General features: G+C 44.0%; 1 protein-coding gene and 1 long non-coding RNA gene across 3 annotated transcripts in view; one reads left to right on the top strand and one right to left on the bottom strand.

Moving 5' to 3' along the window:
• The window catches only part of LOC141155241 (major histocompatibility complex class I-related gene protein-like), a 62,669-nt gene extending 50,252 nt beyond the window's left edge, over positions 1–12,417 (top strand). Inside the window, exons 4-9 of one of the 2 annotated variants that reach the window (XM_073642041.1) lie at positions 212–490; positions 915–1,187; positions 5,502–5,594; positions 9,453–9,478; positions 9,701–9,746; positions 11,659–12,417. In XM_073642041.1, coding sequence (XP_073498142.1) covers positions 212–490; positions 915–1,187; positions 5,502–5,594; positions 9,453–9,478; positions 9,701–9,746; positions 11,659–11,729 — 788 coding nt within the window. In that variant the 3' untranslated portion in view covers positions 11,730–12,417. The remainder of the gene's footprint in view (positions 1–211; positions 491–914; positions 1,188–5,501; positions 5,595–9,452; positions 9,479–9,700; positions 9,747–11,658) is intronic. The other variant, XM_073642040.1, reaches the window with a different exon arrangement.
• On the bottom strand, positions 108–9,051 carry LOC141155243 (uncharacterized). Its single transcript, XR_012247526.1, has 2 exons — positions 8,553–9,051; positions 108–1,619 (listed from the first exon to the last, which is right to left on the bottom strand). It is a non-coding gene; the product is annotated as an uncharacterized lncRNA (long non-coding RNA).
• Positions 12,418–24,675: the final 12,258 nt, after the last annotated feature.

Consider the following 24,675-nt stretch of genomic DNA (forward strand, 5'->3'; position numbering starts at 1 on the left):
ACAGACATTGAGTGAACAACATTTTGGAGTTTAGTGCTTGTCCCAGAGAGACATCCCAGAGGATGAGAAGACCCCTTTAACTTATAGAGACTAAGATGCACATCACATATTCACCATATGCGCGGTTTATTATATAGCTGCAGAAATTCAGACGTAATGTACCAACATATCTACATCTGCTGTGCGTAACTCATTCCTGTCTCGTGGGCAGGTTTCCATTTTTTACAGCTGATTCAGAGCTGCGAGCTGCGAGATGATGGAAGCACCATGGTTTCTCAGCAGATCAGATATGACGGGAGAGATTATATGTATTTGGACATACAGAAAGAATTATTTATTCCTACCATGGCCGATGCTCGGATAGTCAGTCAACGATGGAACAGTCCGGATGTAAGAAAGGGGGAGAGGTGCAAGGTTTATCTGGAGACTGAATGTATTACAAAACTGAAGAGATTCTTGGAGCACGGAAGAGAAGTCCTGGAGCGGAGAGGTGACGTCACTGTTCATTATATCTTACACTCAATATCTGATATTTCTTTTGCACAGGGTTGCCACTTATTCATGGTCGGTAGGTTTGTCCTCCTCACATTCATCCTTCACAGGACAGCTGAAGGCTGGAGCGTGACTGTTCAGAGCACATATTTGGACTCTTGAAATCATACACTGTACATTGTATAGAAGATTTATTAGTGAGGCTTTAAATAAGATACGGATACTTTGAAAACCGATGAACATACCAGCCATATCACCGAAATCAGTCAGTCAGTCTTCACATGTTTTTCCGGGGAAAAACTTACCTTTGAAACACTGAGAATTGCAAATCTAATTATAAATTAGATCTTTACTCCTCTTCAATAAAATATAATCTTTGGTGCAGCCAAACTGTAAATATATCTTATGTCTTTCCCTCTCAGTTCGGCCCCAGGTGAAGGTGTCCGGTCAGGAGAAAGGAGACACCATGAAGCTTCACTGTCAGGTGTACGGATTTCACCCCCGAGCTGTGGATGTGAAGTGGATGAAGAACGGAAAGGACGAGGTTCACTCATATGAGACCACACACGTCCTCCCCAATCCTGACGGCACCTATCAGATCAGGGTCAGCGCGGAAGTGACCCCCAAAGAGGGCGACAGATACTCCTGTTATGTGGATCACAGCAGCCTGGAGGAGCCGCTCCTTGTACAATGGGGTGAGTTATATCTAAAATAAAATCCATACTTGTAAACTTCCAGGGTTGGTCGTCTGAGAACTGTTTGGTTATGATGAGTTGTACATTTTTCCACAACCACGTCCTTTTTTCTAAACCACATCTATTCCATGCACCCGCTACTCCCCAATATACACCATCTGAATGTGCGTTTGGTTGCCAGTACTCTGTCTGATGATGAAGCTGTCCCATCATCACATAAAGGAAAGCTTTTGAAAGTGTTGCTTTCCAAGAGTCAGTCATATAGTTGGGCGTCTGGGGCAAGGTATCTCTTCTTCTTCCGTGTGTCTCCATTCCAGGAGAATTGGCAACAGTGGTATAACCAAGAAGGACTGAGAAAGTTCTATATGTCTTGATTGGTGGTTTTGATATGGTTTGTAGATGTCTTTATATCCACCACTTTCATACCAATTCCTATAATCATCAACAGACACAAAATTATTGTCATGGTTCCTAAATGAAACTGTACAAAGACAAAAACAAATACATGCCAGAGGCAGCATCTGCAGGGGCTATGAGGCCCCATGGTGCATGAGTTATTCTTAATAGGCAGAGGGAAGTTACGCAACTTTATCCCTCTCCACATTTTCTACAACATTAGTAGATGTAGAAACCAGGGCAAAAAGAAGGCTTCCACCAAACCGTTCTCCTTTGTACATTGGTGCTTGAAAGTTTATGAATCCCTTATAATTTTCCATATTTCTGCATAAATTTTATTTAAAAATACATAAGATTTCACACAAGACCTAAAAGTAGATAAAGAGAACATAATCAAACAAAAGCAAACGTATGTGAACCTTTCTGATTAGAAGATATTTGAAGAAGAAATTAGAGATCGGTGTTTTCAATACAGTGGGAAAAAAAGTATTTAGTCAGCCACCAATTGTGCAAGTTCTCCCACTTAAAAAGATGAGAGAGGCCTGTAATTGTCATCATAGGTCGACCTCAACTATGAGAGACAAAATGAGAAAACAAATCCTGAAAATCACATTGTCTGATTTGGAAACAAATCTTTTTCAAATTTTGGTGGAAAATAAGTATTTGGTTAATTAGAAACAAGCAAGATTTCTGTCTCTCACAGACCTGTAACTTCTTCTTTAAGAGGCTCCTCTGTCCTCCACTCATTACCTGTAGTACTGGCTCCTCTGTCCTCCACTCATTACCTGTAGTACTGGCTCCTCTGTCCTCCGCTCATTACCTGTAGTACTGGCTCCTCTGTCCTCCACTCATTACCTGTAGTACTGGCTCCTCTGTCCTCCGCTCATTACCTGTAGTGCTGGCTCCTCTGTCCTCCACTCATTACCTGTAGTACTGGCTCCTCTGTCCTCCGCTCATTACCTGTAGTGCTGGCTCCTCTGTTCTCCACTCATTACCTGTAGTGCTGGCACCTGTTTGAACTTGTTATCAGTATAAAAGACACCTGTCCGCAATCTCAAACAGTCACACTCTAAACTCCACTATGGTGAAGACCAAAGAGCTGTCGAAGGACACCAGAAACAAAATTGTAGCCCTGCACCAGGCTGGGAAGACTGAATCTGCAATAGGCAAGCAGCTTGGTGTGAAGAAATCAACTGTGGGAGCAATAATTAGAAAATGGAAGACATACAAGACCACTGATAATCTCCCTCGATCTGGGGTTCCACACAAGATCTCACCCCGTGGGGTCAAAATGATCTAAAGAACAGTGAGAAAAATCCCAGATCCACACGGGGTGACCTAGTGAATGACCTGCAGAGAGCTGGGACCAACGTTACACAGGCTACCATCAGTAACACACTACGCCGCCAGGGACTCAGATCCTGCAGTGCCAGACGTGTCCCCCTGCTTAAGCCAGTACATGTCTGGGCCTGTCTGAAGTTTGCTAGAGAGCATTTGGGTGATCCAGAAGAGTATTGGGAGAATGTCATATGGTCAGATGAAACCAAAGTTGAAATGTTTGGTAGTAACACAACTCGTCATGTTTGGAGGAGAAAGAATGCTGAGTTGCATCCAAAGAACACCATACCTACTGTGAAGCATGGGAGTGGAAACATCATGCTTTGGGGCTGTTTCTCTGCCAAGGGACCAGGACGACTGATCCGTGTACATGAAAGAATGAATGGGGCCATGTATAGTGAGATTTTGAGTGCAAACCTCCTTCCATCAGCAAGGGCATTGAAGATGAAACGTGGCTGGGTCTTTCAGCATGACAATGATCCCAAGCACACCGCCAGGGCAACAAAGGAGAGGCTTCGTAAGAAGCATTTCAAGGTCCTGGAGTGGCCTAGCCAGTCTCCAGATCTAAACCCTATAGAAAACCTTTGGAGGGAGTTGAAATTCCGTGTTGCCCAGCGACAGCCCCAAAACATCACTGCTCTATAGGAGATCTACATGGAGGAATGGGCCAACATACCAGCAACAGTGTGTGCCAACCTTGTGAAGACTTACAGAAAACATTTGACCTCTGTCATTGCCAACAAACGATATATAACAAAGTATTGAGATGAACTTTTGTAATTGACCAAATACTCATTTTCCACCAAAATTTGAAAAAAAGTCTTTCCAAATCAGACAATGTGATTTTCAGGATTTGTTTACTCATTTTGTCTCTCGTAGTTGAGGTCTACCTATGATGTCAATTACAGGCCTCTCTCATCTTTTTAAGTGGGAGAACTTGCACAATTGGTGGCTGACTAAATACTTTTTTTCCCCACTATAAATCTGATGAAAATCAGGCATGAGTGGGTGACCAGTTTTATTTAAAGAACAAGGATTTATCAAAGTCTGATTTTCACATCATATGTTTATGGAAGTGCAAAAGGAGATTTCTGAGGACCTCGGAAGAGTTGTTGATGCTCATCAGGCTGGAAAAGATTAAAAATCCATCTCTAAACTCCACCAATCCACATTCAGGCAGATTAGACAGTGTAGAAATGGAGGAAATTCAAGATCATTACTACCCTCCCCATGAGTGATCGACCAACAAAGACCATTTGAAAAAAAGGCATATTATAGTCCATGAAGTCACAAAGAAACCCAAGGTAACCTATAAGCAACTAAAGGACTCTCTCATATTAGCTAATGGTCATAAGGAAATACTGAACAATGATGGTGGGCATGCCAAGATTGCAAAAAGAAAGCAACTTCTCTCCAAAAAAAAAATGCTGCTAATCTGTAGTTTGCTAATAATCACATGGATAAGCCAGAAGGCTACTGAAACAATATTTTGTGGACGAATGAGAAGCATTATGTTTGGATAAAGAAAACCACTGAAATACAGCACAAAAACCTCATTCTGTGACACACAGATTTCATGGGTTTTGCCTGTTTTGCTGAGTATGGGCCAGGACGGCAGAAATCATTGATGGAACAATGAATTCTGAATTTTATCATCAAATTCTAAAGGAAACTATCAGGATATGAGCTGAATCTCAAGAGAACATGGGGCTTGCAGTAAGAAAACAACCAAAAGAGGACAAGTCATTCCACAAAAGAATGTTTAAAGAACAAGAAAGGTAAAGTTTTACAATGGACAAGTCACAGTCATGACCTTAATGCTATAAAAATGTGAAAGGACCTGAAGTGAGCAGATCAAGGGAGAAAACCACCAACATAACAGAGGTGAAGCTGTTTTTAGAGAGAAATTGGCTAAAATTCCTCCATCTTTTGTGCAGAATCAATCAGCAATTACGGAAGACGTTTATATGCAGTTATTGCTGAACATGGTGGTCACCCCAGATACTGAGAGCAAAGGTTCACTTACTTTTGCAACTCACAAACAAGTGATATTGGATAATTTTCCATCAATAAAAAAGGACAAAATCTAATATTTTTGATATATTTGTTTTATTTGGTTCTTTATCTACTTTTAGGACTTGTGTCATGTCATATCATGTACTCTTAGGTCAAAATTATGCAGAAATATGGGAAATTAGATAAATATTAAAAAATAAATAAATAGAACAACCAGAAAGGAAAAATCCAAACTGACACATGAATAACTTTGGGGAGGGCGCAGCTGGTCTCGACAAACAAAGTTCCAGTTTCGGTTTATTGTTCATGGATTGGTATTTACCTTTAACTACATTCATCATTTCAGTCCGTGTTATTTTACTTCTTCCCTTTTTGGGGTCTAACAACTTCCCAGAATCAAGTTACTTATATGGATATTTGGAAAACTTTTCCACATTCCTGAGACCTTCAGCCTTATAGACTCGTGGAATCAGAATATTTCACAATGTATCTAGAGCTTTATATCATTTCCACGTGAACATGAACTATGAATCTCATCCCACATTTCCTCATTTTACCTTTCAGAACCAAAGCAGAGCATGACCCTGGTCATGATTATCAGTGCGGTGGTCGTAGTCATCATTGTTCTTGTATCTGCTGGAATCTTTATACACAAAAGTAAGTGTCAGGTATAACTGGCTGGGTGCAGGATGTGACACTGATGGAGATCTGCTCTAGGTGATTAATACCATAAGTAGTGAATGTAAGAATGTGCCATAAATCCGCGCTCCTCCAGGTGAAAGAAGGGATGCAATATCCAGTTCTTGGTTAAGAGACCATTTATTTAAAAGCTAAAATCAGACGCGTTTCATGGACATCCTGTCCACTTCATCAAGTGCATAGCTATGCTTTTAAATAAATGGACTCAACCAAGAACTGGATATTGCATCCCTTCTTTGACCCGGAGGAGCGCGGATTTATGGCACATTCTTACATCCACTACTTATGGTATTAATGACCCTTGAGGTTGGTGTCTCCTGCAGCACTCCATTTTACCATCATATGAGTTGTGCATTTTCACAACTCACCAAGGTGGGCGGTTTTCTTTCTTTTATATCAATAATTGTCTGGGTAACAGCGCTATTGGAGCCCCCTCTCCATCTTATTGCAGTTCTAGGTGATTGAAAGATCTGTCAATCACCTGGAGCGGAGAATAGAGACCAGACATGTCTCTCTGTATGGTCCGTGGCCTGGAGTGGGGTGCGGAGACTTGTCATGTCTCTCCCTACGGTTCCCAGCCTGGAGCAAGGGGTGAAGACTTGTCATATCTCTCTTTATGGTCCCTAGCTAGGAGCACGGCATAAAGACTAGTCATGTCTCTCCCTATGGTTCCTGGCCTTGTGCAAAGAGACTAGTCATGTCTCTATAGTTCCCGGCCTGGAGTGGGGGGGTGAACACTAGCCATGTCTTTTCTATAGTTTCCGGCCTGGAGTGAGACATGGAGACTAGCCATGTCTCTCCTTATGGTCCCTGTGCTGGAGTGAGACTTGTCATGTCTCTGCATATGGTCCCCAGCTTGAGCAGGGCGTGGACACTAGTCATGTGTCTGTATGGTCCCCGGTCTGGAGCAGAGCGCGGTGACTAGTCATGTCTCTCCTATTGTCTCCTGTCTGGAGCAGGCTATGGAGACTAGTCATGTCTCTCCTATTGTCTCCTCTCTGGAGCAGGCTGTGGAGACTAGTCATGGCTCTCCTATTGTCTCCTGCCTGGAGCAGGCTGTGGAGACTAGTCATGTCTCTCCTATTGTCTCCTGCCTGGAGCAGGCTGTGGAGACTAGTCATGTCTCTCCTATTGTCTCCTCTCTGGAGCAGGCTGTGGAGACTAGTCATGTCTCTCCTATTGTCTCCTCTCTGGAGCAGGCTGTGGAGACTAGTCATGTCTCTCCTATTGTCTCCTCTCTGGAGCAGGCTGTGGAGACTAGTCATGTCTCTCCTATTGTCTCCTCTCTGGAGCAGGCTGTGGAGACTAGTCATGGCTCTCCTATTGTCTCCTGCCTGGAGCAGGCTGTGGAGACTAGTCATGGCTCTCCTATTGTCTCATGCCTAGAGCAGGCTGTGGAGACTAGTCATGGCTCTCCTATTGTCTCCTGCCTGGAGCAGGCTGTGGAGACTAGTCATGTCTCTCCTATTGTCTCATGCCTAGAGCAGGCTGTGGAGACTAGTCATGGCTCTCCTATTGTCTCCTGCTGGCTCAGGCTGTGGAGACTAGTCATGTCTCTCCTATTGTCTCCTGCCTGGAGCAGGCTGTGGAGACTAGTCATGTCTCTCCTATTGTCTCCTGCTGGAGCAGGCTGTGGAGACTAGTCATGTCTCTCCTATTGTCTCCTGCCTGGAGCAGGCTGTGGAGACTAGTCATGTCTCTCCTATTGTCTCCTCTCTGGAGCAGGCTGTGGAGACTAGTCATGGCTCTCCTATTGTCTCCTGCCTGGAGCAGGCTATGGAGACTAGTCATGGTTCTCCTATTGTCTCCTGCTGGAGCATGCTGTGGAGACTAGTCATGTCTCTCCTATTGTCTCCTGCCTGGAGCAGGCTGTGGAGACTAGTCATGTCTCTCCTATTGTCTCCTGCCTGGAGCAGGCTGTGGAGACTAGTCATGTCTCTCCTATTGTCTCCTGTCTGGAGCAGGCTATGGAGACTAGTCATGTCTCTCCTATTGTCTCCTGTCTGGAGCAGGCTGTGGAGACTAGTCATGTCTCTCCTATTGTCTCCTCTCTGGAGCAGGGCATGTAGACTACACATGGCTTTCCTTATGGTTCCCGGCCTGGTGCAAGGAAACTAGTCATGTCTTTCCAGTTGGTCCCTGACTTTTTAAATTATGTTTTCTCTTAAACACCAGAGCGTTTTACAATAAAACATACTTGGCTGTAGTCGTGGAGCCCAGCTCGTCATGCTCCTTTTGAAGGCATGAATGTAATGACAGGTTCTAGGTCATAAGCTTCCTCTAGTGTTCACTACCAGCAGATATGCGGGGGATTTGTGTGATTAAAAACCTGGTTTTGGCCATTATAAAGATACATTAGAAATTAGCACATAAATTTGACATGATGCTAAATTTTCCCATCGATCCCCACTTCTGTTTTGACGATTACCCAGTCTCCGCCTTAATATAACAGAAATGCCAGGTTAGCCAATAACTGGCCGAGGTGGGTCACTGATTAGCCGGCCATTTTCTGTTATGTCCTGCGCCAGCTCAGGACGGAGATTATAGCAAATTATTTTTATATCGGTCTGAGAACTTTTAAAAATATTTTTTTAATCTTAAAACTTAATGGCAGCTTCTCTGGGCAATCGTCAACTTTTTGATGGTGAAAACGGCAAGTAGCCACAAATTTCCACTACGGGGTAAATGTCATATTACATGGCTCTTATGTATTGTATTATAGATGGAGCTCTGTAGATTCATGCGGCACTCTTGTGCCTACGGGGGCATCTCATGGTTTTGTGCTATCATCCTATTGTGAGGGGCTCAGGGTGGTAGTTGTGGCGAGGGGCTGATGTGGTCCCACACCCTGGCTCCCTGACAAAGACAAATATCCCAATTCTCCTGTGTTGTGTGTGTGTGGTGCAGAACACTCACGTTTTGGTCGCAGATCTCTGCTGTCTTCGGTTCTTCCACCTCAGGAACCACCGCACACACATTTAGGGACTTCCATTCCATTTTATAAAAAATAACTTTACTTGAACACTTGAAATCAACTTCATACAGTATGCAGCATTGATCACATACTTTTCCAGGGTTACCGTCCGATGCACCGCGTGTAATGATGTTCACTGTCCGTTTGTCCTGAGCTGTCCCTTCCATAGTCGACCTTCTTGGCCTATGAGACACTCGCAGCTCTAAGAATCCCCTACTGTCTTTGTACTATTTCCCGTCCGACTTCCCCTTCTGGGAAGATTTCTGAACACACACTTCTCTGTGGCTTCTGTGGACCATAGGCCCCGAACGTTAAGGAAATATCTGCTTCAGAGTTTCTGACTGATGCTTCTTTGCTGCTGGACAGACCCTGCCCCCCAACCCCGGTGCCCCCTGGACCACCAACTCCTATGCTGTCACATCTTCCTCACTCTCACTAGAACTGCCTGCAATCAGGAAGTGTCTCAGTTCTTCACTCAACCTGCTCCTCCCATACAGGAGCAGCTCCTAAACCCCTTAACTCTTTCCTAACTTACAACTACATCTTCTCTAAGCTATAGTACCCAGTTCTGCACTACTCTTCTACTAATCTAATACTCTACCTGCACTGAGCTATACTGACCCTGTAACTGACACATCAGACAATTGGTCATAACACATACTCATATATAAAACAGGGTATAACATTATGTGCATACAGAGGGAGAAGGCGCCTGAACGTCCTGGTCACCCTCTTACACTATCAGGAAAAAAAATCGTTATTGGTTTTTACTATCAGTTTTCTAGAATTTACCGGCAGAGAAGATTTTCTGTTGTTAATTCTATCTCCTCTGCTTATTTCAGAAAAGGAAAGTTTTCAGCGGTCGGCGGTGAGTATTTTCTGTGCTCCGTAGCGCCCCTCCGAGGTGAGGCCAATTGTGATATTCAATAAAAAAGGTTCAGATATCAGTGTGGCGGTACGTAGGACTGCAGGCGCCGACAGGCCAGTTTTCACGGGACCGTCTATGGGCGGTCACATGACCATGGCACGTGCGTATAGTATATACGTGCATGTGTGTAGTACAGGATAATCATTTTTTGTTTTTTTGCAGCTTCGGACGCGTCCCCTGACGATGATAAACCAGTCACAGCCTGAGTGTGAGTATCAGTCATTATCTAATCAAGAAAACTGACATAAAAGCCTATAAATGCATTTATACATCATGGAGAAAATATAATGAATGGTTCTATTTTAACCTGTTCATGACAAGGCGATTTTTCATTAGTTTTTTTACTGGTAATAGTTTTTCCTTCTCTTTTTCCCCAGCCAATAACTTTTTATTTTTATTTTCCATCAATATAGCTGTATAAGGGCCGGGCTTTCTTTTTGCAGGTTGAGTTTAAGATTTGAATGACACTATTCATTTGATCATAAAATGTAAAATGAAAAAAACTGGAAAGAAATTCAAAGTGGGGTTAAATGGGAAAAACAATCAAAAATATCCATACACAATTCCACCATGATTTTCTGGGTTTCACCCTTACATATTCATTATGCAACAAATATAATTTGATAACATGATTTTTGCAGGTCGGTGCAGTTACAGCGATATTAGACGTAACTTTTTTTTATATTTTCCGGGTTAGAAAACATCCTGAACTTTGTAAAAAAAATATTGGTTTGTGTCACCATTTTCTCAGAGCCATAGCTTTGTATTTCTTTCATCAGTGGAGCGGTGTGAGGTTTGTGTTTTTCCCACCCGTCGTTTTTATTCACACTATTTTTGGGTACATATGACATTTCCTTTTTTTTCATTACTGCATTTGGTCGGTGGTATGTGTGCCAAAAAAAAAAACTTAAAAATTCTGATGATCTGTATTTCTTATTTTTGGCATTTACTTTGCAGTTGAAACTATTTTATATTTGGATATTGCTGGATTTTATGGATACGACAATATAATATGGATTTTTTTAATGTTTATATTTCTTTATTTTTGAACTGGGAAAGGAGACAGGATTTAAATATTTATATTTTTTAAACTTTTTTTTACTTTAGTTTTTAGTCCACTTTGGGAACTGAACCTGCGATTGTTTGCACTATAATATATTGCAATAAATCAGTATTGCAGTATACAGTTAAATTAATGTTCTTCTATGAAGCCTTTGTGTCACAGGGTAACTTATCAGCCCCCCACAATCGCATCACAGGGGAAGGGCGGAGCAATGAGATCGATGCATGCGCCTCAGTCATTTAAATCGATTGACAGCAGCATCTAAATTGCTAACAGCAGGGATTGGGGTGAACTCTGTTTGCTGCTGTTACACCAGATGCTGGATGAAAGATACAGCTCCCATGTTTGCTCCATATATCCCGTACGCATCATACGACGTACAGTTATGTCATGGTGCACAAAGGGATGAAGACAGTGCGCTAATGTCAGCATGCAGAAATCCTAAAAGTGTGAAATGTTGAAACTTCTTACATTTTTATGTATGAGTTTGTAAATACAGGACTGCCATCTTCCAGGAGCAGCACCACGCTTGCCTGTGATTACGTTTGGTGTATCATAGTTCAGCTCTGTGAACTTAAAGGGAACCTGTTACTTACCATAAATATGTCATTTTTTCCCCTTGTGTAAATGCCGCTGTTCTCCTGAATCCTGTGATGTTTTTCTTTTGTTTCTGTGCCTCTCTGTCCCTGAGATATGGCCTCCTTTTACTTCTATGAAAATTTAATCTTGCCACAAAGTGGGCGTGGTCCTCAACAAGTTGTGCACAGAGACAAGGACCACACCCACATAGCTAGCGAGACTAGATTTACATACAAGAAAGAGGGGGCTATAACTCAGGAACGGAGAGGCACAGAATTAAGAGAAAAACATCGCCGGATTCAGGAGAACAGCGGCATTTACGTCAGGTAAAAACATTTACAGATTTACAGCACCTGACAGATCCCCTTCAAATAGTTAAATCGCAGATACAATCCATGGGGACGCGAGGTGCTGTTTCTGGGAGAACACAGACATGTTTTTCCTTGATTACATCTTCTGTGAATTTTTGTCTTTGTAGATGAAGAAGAGGACAGAAGATTAAGAAGCTCAACGACACGAGAAGTGGAAATTCTTTTTCCAATCAGCTGATCTTCATTTCTTTTATGCTTTTTAATGTATTAGAAATCTGGGATATAAAGGAAATCGAAGTCTTTGTACATCCAAGTCCTCTAAGGAAAAGCTTGTGTGCTCTAAACTGTTCTGACCCTCAGGACTTGTGTCCACCGTGGACCAGTCTCATATGGATCTTATTACAGCTAGAGATGGGGTGCACCTTACGAAGACTGGAAAACATGTATTTGGAAGTCGCCTTGCTACACTCATCAGAAGAGCTTTAAACTAGAACAATGTGGGAAGGGAAGCAAAAGGCCAGAAAAAGCCATACAGCTGACAAATACTATTGAGATCTCTGCTACTGGAAGTGGAAAGGAAGAACAAAGACAAAACAATTTAAATAATAAAAATATGGGAGGAAGAGAAACCAATCACAAACTAAAATGTTTTTATACAAATGCACAAAGCATGGGCAACAAACAAGGAGAATTGGAACTACTAATGCAGGAAAAGGAATATGATGTCATTGGAATCACTGAAACTTGGTGGGACGATACACATGATTGGAATAAAAGGCTAAAAGGATACAACTTATTTGCAAGAAACAGACTTGATAAACGAGGAGGAGGTGTTGCATTGTATGTTAGAAAAGTGTATATCTGCACAGAGATTGAAGCTTCAGAGACTGGGAGTTCTGTGGAAACTGTTTGGGTAAGAATACAAGGAGAGAACAACGGAAAGGACACCATTGTAGGCATTTACTACAGGCCACCTGGGCAAGCTGAAGATATGGATGAACTCTTTATGTATCAAATGACCAAGTTCTCAAAAAAATATGACGTAGTGGTCATGGGAGATTTCAACTATCCAGACATTTGTTGGGAATCTCTCTCAAGTAAAACTAACAGGTCAAGCAAATTCTTATCCTCTCTTGCTGACAACTTTATCTTCCAAAAGGTAGGGGAGAAAACAAGGGGATCTGCTACTTTGGATCTAATCCTTATAAACAGGGAGGAAATGGTTGAGGAGGTAAAGGTGGCTGGGACCCTAGGAGGCAGCGATCATGCTATTATAGAATTTTGGATAACTAGAGGAGGAAGACATGTGAAGACTCAAACTTCAAGGTTAGATTTTAGAAAGGCAGATTTTAAGAGACTCAGAAAGAGAATAGGAGGGATCCAATGGCTGGATGTCCTTAAGGACAAAAATGTCCAGGAAGGATGGGAAATTTTTAAAAATGAGATTCTCAAAGCACAATCGTTAACAATCCCGAAAAGTAGGAAGAATGGGAAGCATTTAAGGAAACCAGGATGGATGAACACAGAACTTAAACACATGCTAAAAAGAAAGAAAGAAATGTTTATTAAATGGAAAGAGGGAGGCATATCTAAAGAAGATTATAATGCAGTCTGCAGATCCTGCAGGGCACGTATCAGGTTAGCTAAAGCTGACAATGAATTAAGGCTTGCAAGAGATGTCAAAAGCAATAAAAAAAGGATTTTGGGGGTATGTCAAAAGTAAAAGAAAAGTCAAAGATGCTATAGGATTTTTACAGGATGAAAATGGAGAAATGGTAAGAGAGGATGTTGAGAAGGCCGAACTTTTTAATTCCTATTTTGCATCTGTTTTCTCTCAGAAAGGAAATGTAACATCAACTGATCTTCACTTTCCTTTTAAAGGAATAGAGGAATCCAAGTTATCTGTAAACAGAAAGATTGTGAGGGAATATTTAGCTAACATAAATGAGTTCAAGTCTCCAGGTCCAGATGAATTACACCCCAGAGTACTGAAGGAGATCGTAGAAGAAATTTTAGAACCACTCTCCATAATCTTTGAAAATTCTTGGAGAACAGGAGAAGTCCCAGAAGACTGGAGAAGAGCAAATGTTGTTCCTATCTTCAAAAAGGGGAAGAAGGTGGACCCAGGGAACTATAGGCCGGTGAGTCTGACTTCTATACCAGGAAAGATCTTTGAACAAATTATTAAACAACATGTATGTAAGTACATGGATAAGAATGAAGTGATTAACCAGAGTCAGCATGGGTTTGTAACTAACAAGTCATGTCAGACTAACTTAATTTCCTTCTATGACAGAATCACTGACTGGGTGGATCAGGGAAATGCTGTAGATATAGTATATCTTGACTTCAGCAAAGCATTTGACAAAGTATCTCACACCATCCTTATTGAAAAAATGACCAAGTATGCAATGGACCAGGCAACTGTTAGGTGGATTCATAACTGGCTTAGTGATCGGACTCAAAGGGTGGTTTTAAATGGCTTCACATCCAGCTGGATGAATGTCTCAAGTGGGGTACCACAGGGCTCCGTCCTGGGACCTGTATTGTTCAACATCTTTATCAATGATTTAGATGAAGGAATTGAGGGTAAACTGATTAAATTTGCTGATGACACAAAGCTAGGAGGGATAGCTAATACTAGAGAAGAGAGAGAGAGGATTCAAAAAGACCTAAATAAACTGGAGCAGTGGGCAGCAACCAACAGAATGGTTTTTAACAGGGAAAAATGCAAAGTACTACATCTGGGCAATAAAAATGAAAAAAGCATATACAGAATGGGAGGAATAGAGCTAAGCAACAGTACATGTGAAAAAGACTTAGGTATACTAATAGATCATAGACTGAACATGAGTCAACAGTGTGATGCAGCAGCAAAAAAGGCAAATACAATTCTGGGATGTATCAACAGAAGCATACAGTCTAGATCACGTGAAGTCATTATCGGTCTTTACTCCTCTTTGGTCAGACCTCATCTGGAATACTGTGTACAGTTTTGGGCACCACATTTTAAAAAAGACATAGACAAACTGGAGCAAGTTCAGAGAAGAGCGACCAGAATGGTGACTGGTCTGCAAACCATGTCCTATGAGAAACGGTTGCAGGATTTGGGAATGTTTAGCTTGCAAAAAAGAAGACTGAGAGGAGACTTAATAGCTGTCTACAAATATGTCAAGGGCTGTCACATTGTAGAAGGATCATCTTTATTCTCATTTGCACAAGGAAAGACTAGAAGCAATGGGATGAAACTAAATGGGAGGAGACACAGATTAGATTTTAGAAAAAACTTTTTGACAGTTAGGGTGATTAATGAGTGGAACAGGCTGCCACGAGAGGTGGTGAGTTCCCCTTCAATGGACGTCTTCAAACAGAGGCTGGACAGACATCTGTCTGAGATGATCTAGTGAATCCTGCTTTGAGCAGGGGGTTGGACCAGATGACCCAGGAGGTCCCTTCCAACTCTACCATTCTATGATTCTATGATTCTATGATTCTATTCTATATACACTGTTATGGGCTAATAATCCCCATATGCCATATTACGGAGGTATTCTCCCTACAGCCATCCAGACACATCACACAGGAGCCTGCAGATCAGACACAGAAGCAGATATTAGGGCGAACCTGTCACCTCAAAAAATGCTACAAATCTGCAGATATGGGGTTGATCTGCAGGATAATAGTGTTCTGAACCTGCCCGGAGCCGTCACTTAGAGCCCCGCTGCCAGGAGGAAAGTAACTTTATTCTTCCCGGCAGTGTTCAGTCATAGTGGTGGCACCGCTCTGTGTATACATAGCCCCAGAAAAGTCCATGCCCCCTTGGGAAAGAATATAAAAAGCCCAAGTTTCTGGAAACTGAACTCAGATTAAAAAAAATATATATATTTTAGAACAATTCTAGGATTCAGCATATAGTATGTGTCAAAACAGTAAATTTCCCATATAATATCATATCAAATTAGGAGCAACATATATGACATATACATGCCTAGGACTGTAAGAATGGCAGACCATTCGGAAAGTTAATATAGACCCAAAGAAGAAAGAACCGAATACATTGGTCATAGAATACTATGAAAGACAGTATGTTAATATAAAAAAACCTTTATTCATAGTCCATGGTTTCTGATGGCACTGTGAACAAAAAGTGCACACACAAATATAAAAACAGGATAAAATAAAAACATCTAACATAAGTATAAAATATAAGTAACAATGATCAATAAAAGCCAGGCCACGCCACAATACACGAATGCTGTGCACCTATTCTTAATACTTGAAATTCTATGTTAAATACTCTATTAAATACTCTGTGTCAGGATGAATTACAGCTGTAATTCCTGTTATCCGCAGAGCATTAAAAGCATAATTATACTACCCAAAATAATACCGAGGACACATGAATGACCAGGTGTATGTACATATACATGTCACAGAATCACTAATGTTGCTTAAGTGACTGTGCAATAGTCAATTATATATTATCCATGCCTGGTGCGTGCTAATGCCTGATCCTGCTCCAAAAATATAAAGCTACAAGTAGGCACAGCATGAAACAAGGAAGGTTTTAATACCTGGTGGTCCATGGCTCCGTTTGATGCATGTCGACCCCGACGCGCGTTTCGGCACTCCTTCATCAGGGTCAAGAAAGGAGTGCCGAAACACACATCAGGGTTGGAGTGCATCACATGGGTCTATATTAAAATAAAAAATCAAACTAAATAAAATAAGAGCAAAAACTGACACTTTTCCCCTAGTGACCGTTCCTCTTTAAAAGGGCTTGTGAGCTGAAGGGAGAGGGATGTTGGGAGTATATTTTAGAATGGATTTTCTTTAAAAAAAAAAGTATGCTGCGAGAAAAGAAACATACAACATTTTTTGGAATAATATCTATAGAAGTTCATTTTTAGTGATATTGATCCGGAAGGTGTGAACAGATGTATCCTGTGATTATAATATGAGGTAGATACACAGCCCTGAGATACCGCACATCCATTATTGCCTGTTACAAAAGTCCTGATTTGTATTTAGTCTTAGTAAATAAAGTATTTATTTAAGTGAAGACGTCTCCCGACGCGTTTTGTTATAGTCGGTTTTATAATACGTTTATTTGAAGATTATGTGATCACTTTTTTTTGTCTCTTCGCTGGATGCAATGTGTCAATTTGTTCAGCGTCGGTCTAAAAACTGGACTCACATTGTATAATAATGAACTTGTGTAATAATAGATGTGATCTTTCATTGACAAACAAGTTAGATAAAACAAAGTATCTGATATTTTCAATTCTTCTGCACTTTCTTGCAGTCTTTCAGACAACTTCCTGGGGTCGCACCTGTGATGCTTTTTCAACTGTCTTGAAACTGTTCCCATATCTGTATAGAGGCCGGCAGGGCATGAAACCAGGTGCTGGGTGCAGGGAGTTGGGTTGGGGAGGGGGTTTTGCCCAAAAATCACTTTGCCTTGTGAAGAATATACATATATAATTGACTCGCCCCCAGGGCCGTGGGGTGCTCGGCAGCCGGGCATTATGGCTGCTTTTGGGGGAGATCACGGTGGCTGGCCCGGTCCGTGACCCAGGGCGGTCAGTGCAAAAAGGGGATATTTATAGGGGATTTGTCGTGACGCCACCTGTGGTGTCTGGTGAGGATTACCAGTGCTGCGACAGTCCTCTGAGGCAGGTGTTAGGGCAGCTTGAGTTGGAACGGCTCCCCACAGGTGGAGCAGGCCTCAGGGCAGTGTAGAGAAATTGAGGTGCGCTGGGCGTTGTAGTGCAGGGAGGGAAATGGCACCGGCGAAAGAAAGGAACGGAGGCAGCTCAGTGCAGTCATCCAAGATTTACTCACAGTTCTTAGACAGTCCACAGGTGCACTGTACTGGTGCAAGCCTCCCGCGTCACACTGCGTTCACTGGGCAGGGGTTCAGTCCTTCCTCAGGCAACTCGGGTGTACCTGGCAGAACCCCACTTTCTTATGTGCCTCTCTAGACCGACTTCATGCTGGGTCTTACTCCCTCCTGCCCTGCGCTTCCCACTGTGAAACCTGTTCGGGTGCTGCGAGGTCCCCCCCGTCCGTCGGAGTTGCACAGACCTGCGTGACCTTACTTGGATTGGAGCTGGGGTTTGGCTTCTGGCTATAGAAGTCAGAAGCCTCCGGTTTTTCCAGCCGAGGCCTGAAGCTGCACGACTGGGCCAGGGGCCGATCCCCTGCTTGCGGCCTAGATCCTCCTGACACTTGGCAGGTTCGGGGTGTACGGGTGCCGCCTGCACTCGCCGTACCCCCCTAGGATCCCTTCTGCAGAACGGAGCTTCCTCCCTGCTCCCCTCCTGGGCCACTGTCCTAGGCCCTTGTAGTGGAGCAGAGCTCCTACAGAGACTCTGCTCCCAGACTGTTCCTCTGAATTGTCCCTACTCAACCAACCAACTATTTTAAGATGTCTACCTTTTATATATCTACTGTATGAGTGCTCCCCTAAACTACCTCCTCCACCCACACCCACTACTGGTTCCCCCTACCTTTGAGTTCCCCCCACCGCAGCCAGGGACAGGGCTCAGCAGAAAACTACATTGCGTCTTGCCCCTCCGGCTGGCCTGGAGCAGTGTAGTGTTGGATGTAGGTGTTAGGGTTCCGGGCAGCACTCCCTCTTTACCTGAGAGAAGGAGACACCACACCTCTGAGTGAGGTGCAGAACCTCTGTGGCGACCGAACCCTCAGGGGCGCCACATAATCCTAGATAAATGTCTCCTAATATTGGGTGGAGGATACAATAACGTCTGATGAGCACTTTTTGCCATCTCCTCTTTCATCCAATTTGCCGCAGACCATCTCTGATCGGTGTAAGGCGGGTGATCTTCAGATCATCTTATGTAACCCTCCATTAGAAGGTTTTTTTCCCCGAGCCTCAAAAAAAAATTATAAGAGCAGGAAATGTGGAAAGATTGAAAAAAAACAAAACAAAAACAATTGCTTGTCCCCCACTGCTCAAGCTCCACCGTTCTTGTGGTCCACTAGCAATTTTGCTGCTGTGATCATATACCATACATTCATGTGACTGCTGCAACCAATCACTGCTGCATGTGTTGCACGAGACTGCTGAGGCAGGCGATTGGCTGCAGAAATCACGTCACACTTTTATATGACTAACATAAGTGTACTAATATTGGCACAAACCATTGGTGTAGCTGAGGATTCACAACAATGCTTGAAAGTTTGTGAACCCTTCAGAAGTTCTCTTTAGGCCACGGCCCCTCTATCAGTATTTGGTCAGTATTCGGTCAGTATTTTTTCGCAGGAGTGGGAGACAAAACCTGGTGAGGAACAATCAGAGAAAAGGTATAATAGAAACAAGTCACCAATTCTGCATTTATCACCCACTCCTGGTTTTGGCTCCCACTCCTGAGAAAAAATACTGACCGAATACTGATAGTGGGGCCGTGGCCTTTCTCTGCATATTTTTTTTACTGAAAACTACATCAGATTTTCACACAAGTCCTAGAAGTAGATGAAATAAAAATCAAACAAACAAGTAAAAAATATGAGACTTTTAATTTTTTAAATGAGGAAAATGATCCAATATCCCATATAGAGCAGAGGAGGTGCTGTATAGGGGCCGGCAGGGCATGTGACCAGGTGCTGGGTGCAGGGAGTGGAGGGTTACCAAGAAGCCACCCTTATATGTTATCTACAAGTCTAGTTCAGTACTCTGGACTTTATACGGGGGAAGGAAAGCTACAGACTTACATGTGCTGAGCACTTTTTGGCATCTCCATCTCTCTGGTCAAATGTATTTTCCTGATCAGCTTAGTTAGGTTTAGGGCAAGTGATAGTCAGGTCATATTGTGTAACCTTGAACTAAAAGGTTTGGCCTGGATCAAAAATAAATAAATAAAAAAAAACACAGTGTCAGGTCGTGTTCACATGCAGCGTTATTTATTTATTTTGCTTCTTTTTGTTACGCAAATTGCGAGCTGCATTTCACAGTGGCAACAAAAGCTGCTTCTCTAGACTCATCTGCTTCTCTAGACTCATCTGCTTCTCTAGGCTCATCTGCTTCTCTAGGCTCATCTGCTTCTCTAGGCTCATCTGCTTCTCTAGGCTCATCTGCTTCTCTAGGCTCATCTGCTTCTCGAGGCTCATCTGCTTCTCTAGGCTCATCTGCTTCTCGAGGCTCATCTGCTTATCTAGGCTCATCTGCTTCTCTAGGCTCATCTGCTTCTCTAGGCTCATCTGCTTCTCTAGGCTCATCTGCTTCTCTAAGCTCATCTCCTTCTCTAGGCTCATCTGCTTCTCTAGGCTCATCTGCTTCTCTAGGCTCATCTGCTTCTCTAGGCTCATCTGCTTCTCGAGGCTCATCTGCTTCTCTAGGCTCATCTGCTTCTCTAGGCTCATCTGCTTCTCGAGGCTCATCTGCTTATCTAGGCTCATCTGCTTCTCTAGGCTCATCTGCTTCTCTAGGCTCATCTGCTTCTCTAGGCTCATCTGCTTCTCTAAGCTCATCTCCTTCTCTAGGCTCATCTGCTTCTCTAGGCTCATCTGCTTCTCTAGGCTCATCTCCTTCTCTAGGCTCATCTGCTTCTCTAGGCTCATCTGCTTCTCTAGGCTCATCTGCTTCTCTAGGCTCATCTGCTTCTCGAGGCTCATCTGCTTCTCGAGGCTCATCTGCTTCTCTAGGCTCATCTGCTTCTCTAGGCTCATCTGCTTCTCGAGGCTCATCTGCTTCTCTAGGCTCATCTGCTTCTCTAGGCTCATCTGCTTCTCTAGGCTCATCTACTTCTCTAGGCTCATCTGCTTCTCTAGGCTCATCTGCTTCTCGAGGCTCATCTGCTTCTCTAGGCTCATCTGCTTCTCTAGGCTCATCTGCTTCTCTAGACTTATCTGCTTCTCTAGGGCTCATCTGCTTCTCTAGGCTCATCCGCTTCTCTAGGCTCACCTGCTTCTCTAGGCTCATCTGTTTCTCTAGGCTCATCTCCTTCTCTAGGCTCACCTGCTTCTCTAGGCTCATCTCCTTCTCTAGGCTCACCTGCTTCTCTAGGCTCATCTGCTTCTCTAGGCTCATCTGCTTCTCTAGACTCATCTGCTTCTCTAGGCTCATCTGCTTCTCTAGGCTCGTCTGCTTCTCTAGACTCATCTGCTTCTCTAGGCTCATCTGCTTCTCTAGGCTCATCTGCTTCTCTAGGCTCACCTGCTTCTCTAGGCTCATCTGCTTCTCTAGGCTCATCTGCTTCTCTAGACTCATCTGCTTCTCTAGGCTCATCTGCTTCTCTAGGCTCATCTGCTTCTCTAGGCTCATCTGCTTCTCTAGGCTCACCTGCTTCTCTAGGCTCATCTACTTCTCTAGGCTCATCTGCTTCTCTAGGCTCATCTGCTTCTCTAGGCTCATCTCCTTCTCTAGGCTCATCTGCTTCTCTAGGCTCATCTGCTTCTCTAAGCTCATCTCCTTCTCTAGGCTCATCTGCTTCTCTAGGCTCATCTGCTTCTCTAGGTTCATCTGCTTCTCTAGGCTCATCTCCTTCTCTAGGCTCATCTCCTTCTCTAGGCTCATCTGCTTCTCTAGGCTCATCTGCTTCTCTAGGCTCATCTGCTTCTCTAGGCTCATCTCCTTCTCTAAGCTCATCTGCTTCTCTAGGCTCATCTGCTTCTCTAGGCTCATCTGCTTCTCTAGGCTCATCTCCTTCTCTAGGCTCATCTGCTTCTCTAGGCTCATCTCCTTCTCTAGGCTCATCTGCTTCTCTAGGCTCATCTCCTTCTCTAGGCTCATCTCCTTCTCTAGGCTCATCTGCTTCTCTAGGCTCATCTGCTTCTCTAAGCTCATCTCCTTCTCTAGGCTCATCTGCTTCTCTAGGCTCATCTGCTTCTCTAGGCTCATCTGCTTCTCTAGGCTCATCTGCTTCTCTAGGCTCATCTGCTTCTCTAGGCTCATCTGCTTCTCTAAGCTCATCTCCTTCTCTAGGCTCATCTGCTTCTCTAGGCTCATCTGCTTCTCTAGGCTCATCTCCTTCTCTAGGCTCATCTGCTTCTCTAGGCTCATCTGCTTCTCTAAGCTCATCTCCTTCTCTAGGCTCATCTCCTTCTCTAGGCTCATCAGCTTCTCTAGGCTCATCTGCTTCTCTAAGCTCATCTCCTTCTCTAGGCTCATCTGCTTCTCTAGGCTCATCTGCTTCTCTAGGCTCATCTGCTTCTCTAGGCTCATCTCCTTCTCTAGGCTCATCTGCTTCTCTAGGCTCATCTGCTTCTCTAGGCTCATCTGCTTCTCTAGACTCATCTGCTTCTCTAGACTCATCTGCTTCTCTAGACTCATCTGCTTCTCTAGACTCATCTGCTTCTCTAGGCTCATCTGCTTCTCTAGGCTCATCTGCTTCTCTAGGCTCATCTGCTTCTCTAGGCTCATCTGCTTCTCTAGGCTCATCTGCTTCTCTAGGCTCATTTGCTTCTCGAGGCTCATCTGCTTCTCGAGGCTCATCTGCTTCTCTAGGCTCATCTGCTTCTCTAGGCTCATCTGCTTCTCTAGGCTCATCTGCTTCTCTAGGCTCATCTGCTTCTCTAGGCTCATCTGCTTCTCGAGGCTCATCTGCTTCTCTAGGCTCATCTGCTTCTCTAGGCTCATCTGCTTCTCTAGACTTATCTGCTTCTCTAGGGCTCATCTGCTTCTCTAGGCTCATCCTCTTCTCTAGGCTCACCTGCTTCTCTAGGCTCATCTGCTTCCCTAGACTTATCTGCTTCTCTAGGGCTCATCTGCTTCTCTAGGCTCATCCGCTTCTCTAGGCTCACCTGCTTCTCTAGGCTCATCTGTTTCTCTAGGCTCATCTCCTTCTCTAGGCTCACCTGCTTCTCTAGGCTCATCTCCTTCTCTAGGCTCACCTGCTTCTCTAGGCTCATCTGCTTCTCTAGACTCATCTGCTTCTCTAGGCTCATCTGCTTCTCTAGGCTCATCTGCTTCTCTAGACTCATCTGCTTCTCTAGGCTCATCTGCTTCTCTAGGCTCATCTGCTTCTCTAGGCTCACCTGCTTCTCTAGGCTCATCTGCTTCTCTAGGCTCATCTGCTTCTCTAGACTCATCTGCTTCTCTAGACTCATCTGCTTCTCTAGGCTCATCTGCTTCTCTAGGCTCATCTGCTTCTCTAGGCTCATCTGCTTCTCTAGGCTCATCTGCTTCTCTAGGCTCATCTGCTTCTCTAGGCTCATCTCCTTCTCTAGGCTCATCTGCTTCTCTAGGCTCATCTCCTTCTCTAGGCTCATCTGCTTCTCTAAGCTCATCTCCTTCTCTAGGCTCATCTCCTTCTCTAGGCTCATCTGCTTCTCTAGGCTCATCTGCTTCTCTAAGCTCATCTCCTTCTCTAGGCTCATCTGCTTCTCTAGGCTCATCTGCTTCTCTAGGCTCATCTGCTTCTCTAAGCTCATCTCCTTCTCTAGGCTCATCTGCTTCTCTAGGCTCATCTGCTTCTCTAGGCTCATCTCCTTCTCTAGGCTCATCTGCTTCTCTAGGCTCATCTGCTTCTCTAAGCTCATCTCCTTCTCTAGGCTCATCTCCTTCTCTAGGCTCATCAGCTTCTCTAGGCTCATCTGCTTCTCTAAGCTCATCTCCTTCTCTAGGCTCATCTGCTTCTCTAGGCTCATCTGCTTCTCTAGGCTCATCTGCTTCTCTAGGCTCATCTCCTTCTCTAGGCTCATCTGCTTCTCTAAGCTCATCTCCTTCTCTAGGCTCATCTGCTTCTCTAGGCTCATCTGCTTCTCTAGGCTCATCTGCTTCTCTAAGCTCATCTCCTTCTCTAGGCTCATCTGCTTCTCTAGGCTCATCTGCTTCTCTAGGCTCATCTGCTTCTCTAGGCTCATCTGCTTCTCTAAGCTCATCTCCTTCTCTAGGCTCATCTGCTTCTCTAGGCTCATCTGCTTCTCTAGGCTCATCTGCTTCTCTAGGCTCATCTCCTTCTCTAGGCTCATCTCCTTCTCTAGGCTCATCTGCTTCTCTAGGCTCATCTGCTTCTCTAGGCTCATCTGCTTCTCTAGGCTCATCTCCTTCTCCAGGCTCATCTCCTTCTCTAGGCTCATCTGCTTCTCGAGGCTCATCTGCTTCTCTAGGCTCGTCTGCTTCTCTAGGCTCATCTGCTTCTCTAGGCTCATCTGCTTCTCTAGGCTCATCTCTTTCTCTAGGCTCATCTGCTTCTCTAGGCTCATCTCTTCTCTAGGCTCATCTACTTCTCTAGGCTCATCTGCTTCTCGAGGCTCATCTGCTTCTCTATGCTCATCTCCTTCTCTAGGCTCATCTCCTTCTCTAGGCTCATCTGCTTCTCTAGGCTCATCTGCTTCTCTAGGCTCATCTCCTTCTCTAGGCTCATCTGCTTCTCTAGGCTCATCTCTTTCTCTAGGCTCACCTGCTTCTCTAGGCTCACCTGCTTCTCTAGGCTCATCTCCTTCTCTAGGCTCATCTCCTTCTCTAGGCTCATCTGCTTCTCTAGGCTCATCTGCTTTTCTAGGCTCATCTCCTTCTCTAGGCTCATCTACTTCTCTAGGCTCATCTGTTTCTCTAGGCTCATCTGCTTCTCTAGGCTCATCTGCTTCTCTAGGCTCATCTGCTTCTCTAGGCTCATCTCCTTCTCTAGGCTCATCTGCTTCTCTAGGCTCATCTGCTTCTCTAGGCTCATCTGCTTCTCTAGGCTCGTCTGCTTCTCTAGGCTCATCTGCTTCTCTAGGCTCATCTCTTTCTCTAGGCTCATCTGCTTCTCTAGGCTCATCTGCTTCTCTAGGCTCATCTCTTCTCTAGGCTCATCTACTTCTCTAGGCTCATCTGCTTCTCGAGGCTCATCTGCTTCTCGAGGCTCATCTGCTTCTCTAGGCTCATCTGCTTCTCTAGGCTCATCTCCTTCTCTAGGCTCATCTCCTTCTCTAGGCTCATCTCCTTCTCTAGGCTCATCTGCTTCTCTAGGCTCATCTCCTTCTCTAGGCTCATCTCCTTCTCTAGGCTCATCTCTTTCTCTAGGCTCACCTGCTTCTCTAGGCTCATCTGCTTCTCTAGGCTCATCTCTTCTCTAGGCTCATCTACTTCTCGAGGCTCATCTGCTTCTCGAGGCTCATCTGCTTCTCGAGGCTCATCTGCTTCTCGAGGCTCATCTGCTTCTCTAGGCTCATCTCCTTCTCTAGGCTCATCTCCTTCTCTAGGCTCATCTGCTTCTCTAGGCTCATCTGCTTCTCTA

This window comes from Phyllobates terribilis, unplaced genomic scaffold, assembly GCF_046119375.1.
Source record: "Phyllobates terribilis strain yellow unplaced genomic scaffold, ASM4611937v1 Scaffold_7__3_contigs__length_470593459, whole genome shotgun sequence".
NCBI lineage: Eukaryota > Metazoa > Chordata > Amphibia > Anura > Dendrobatidae > Phyllobates > Phyllobates terribilis.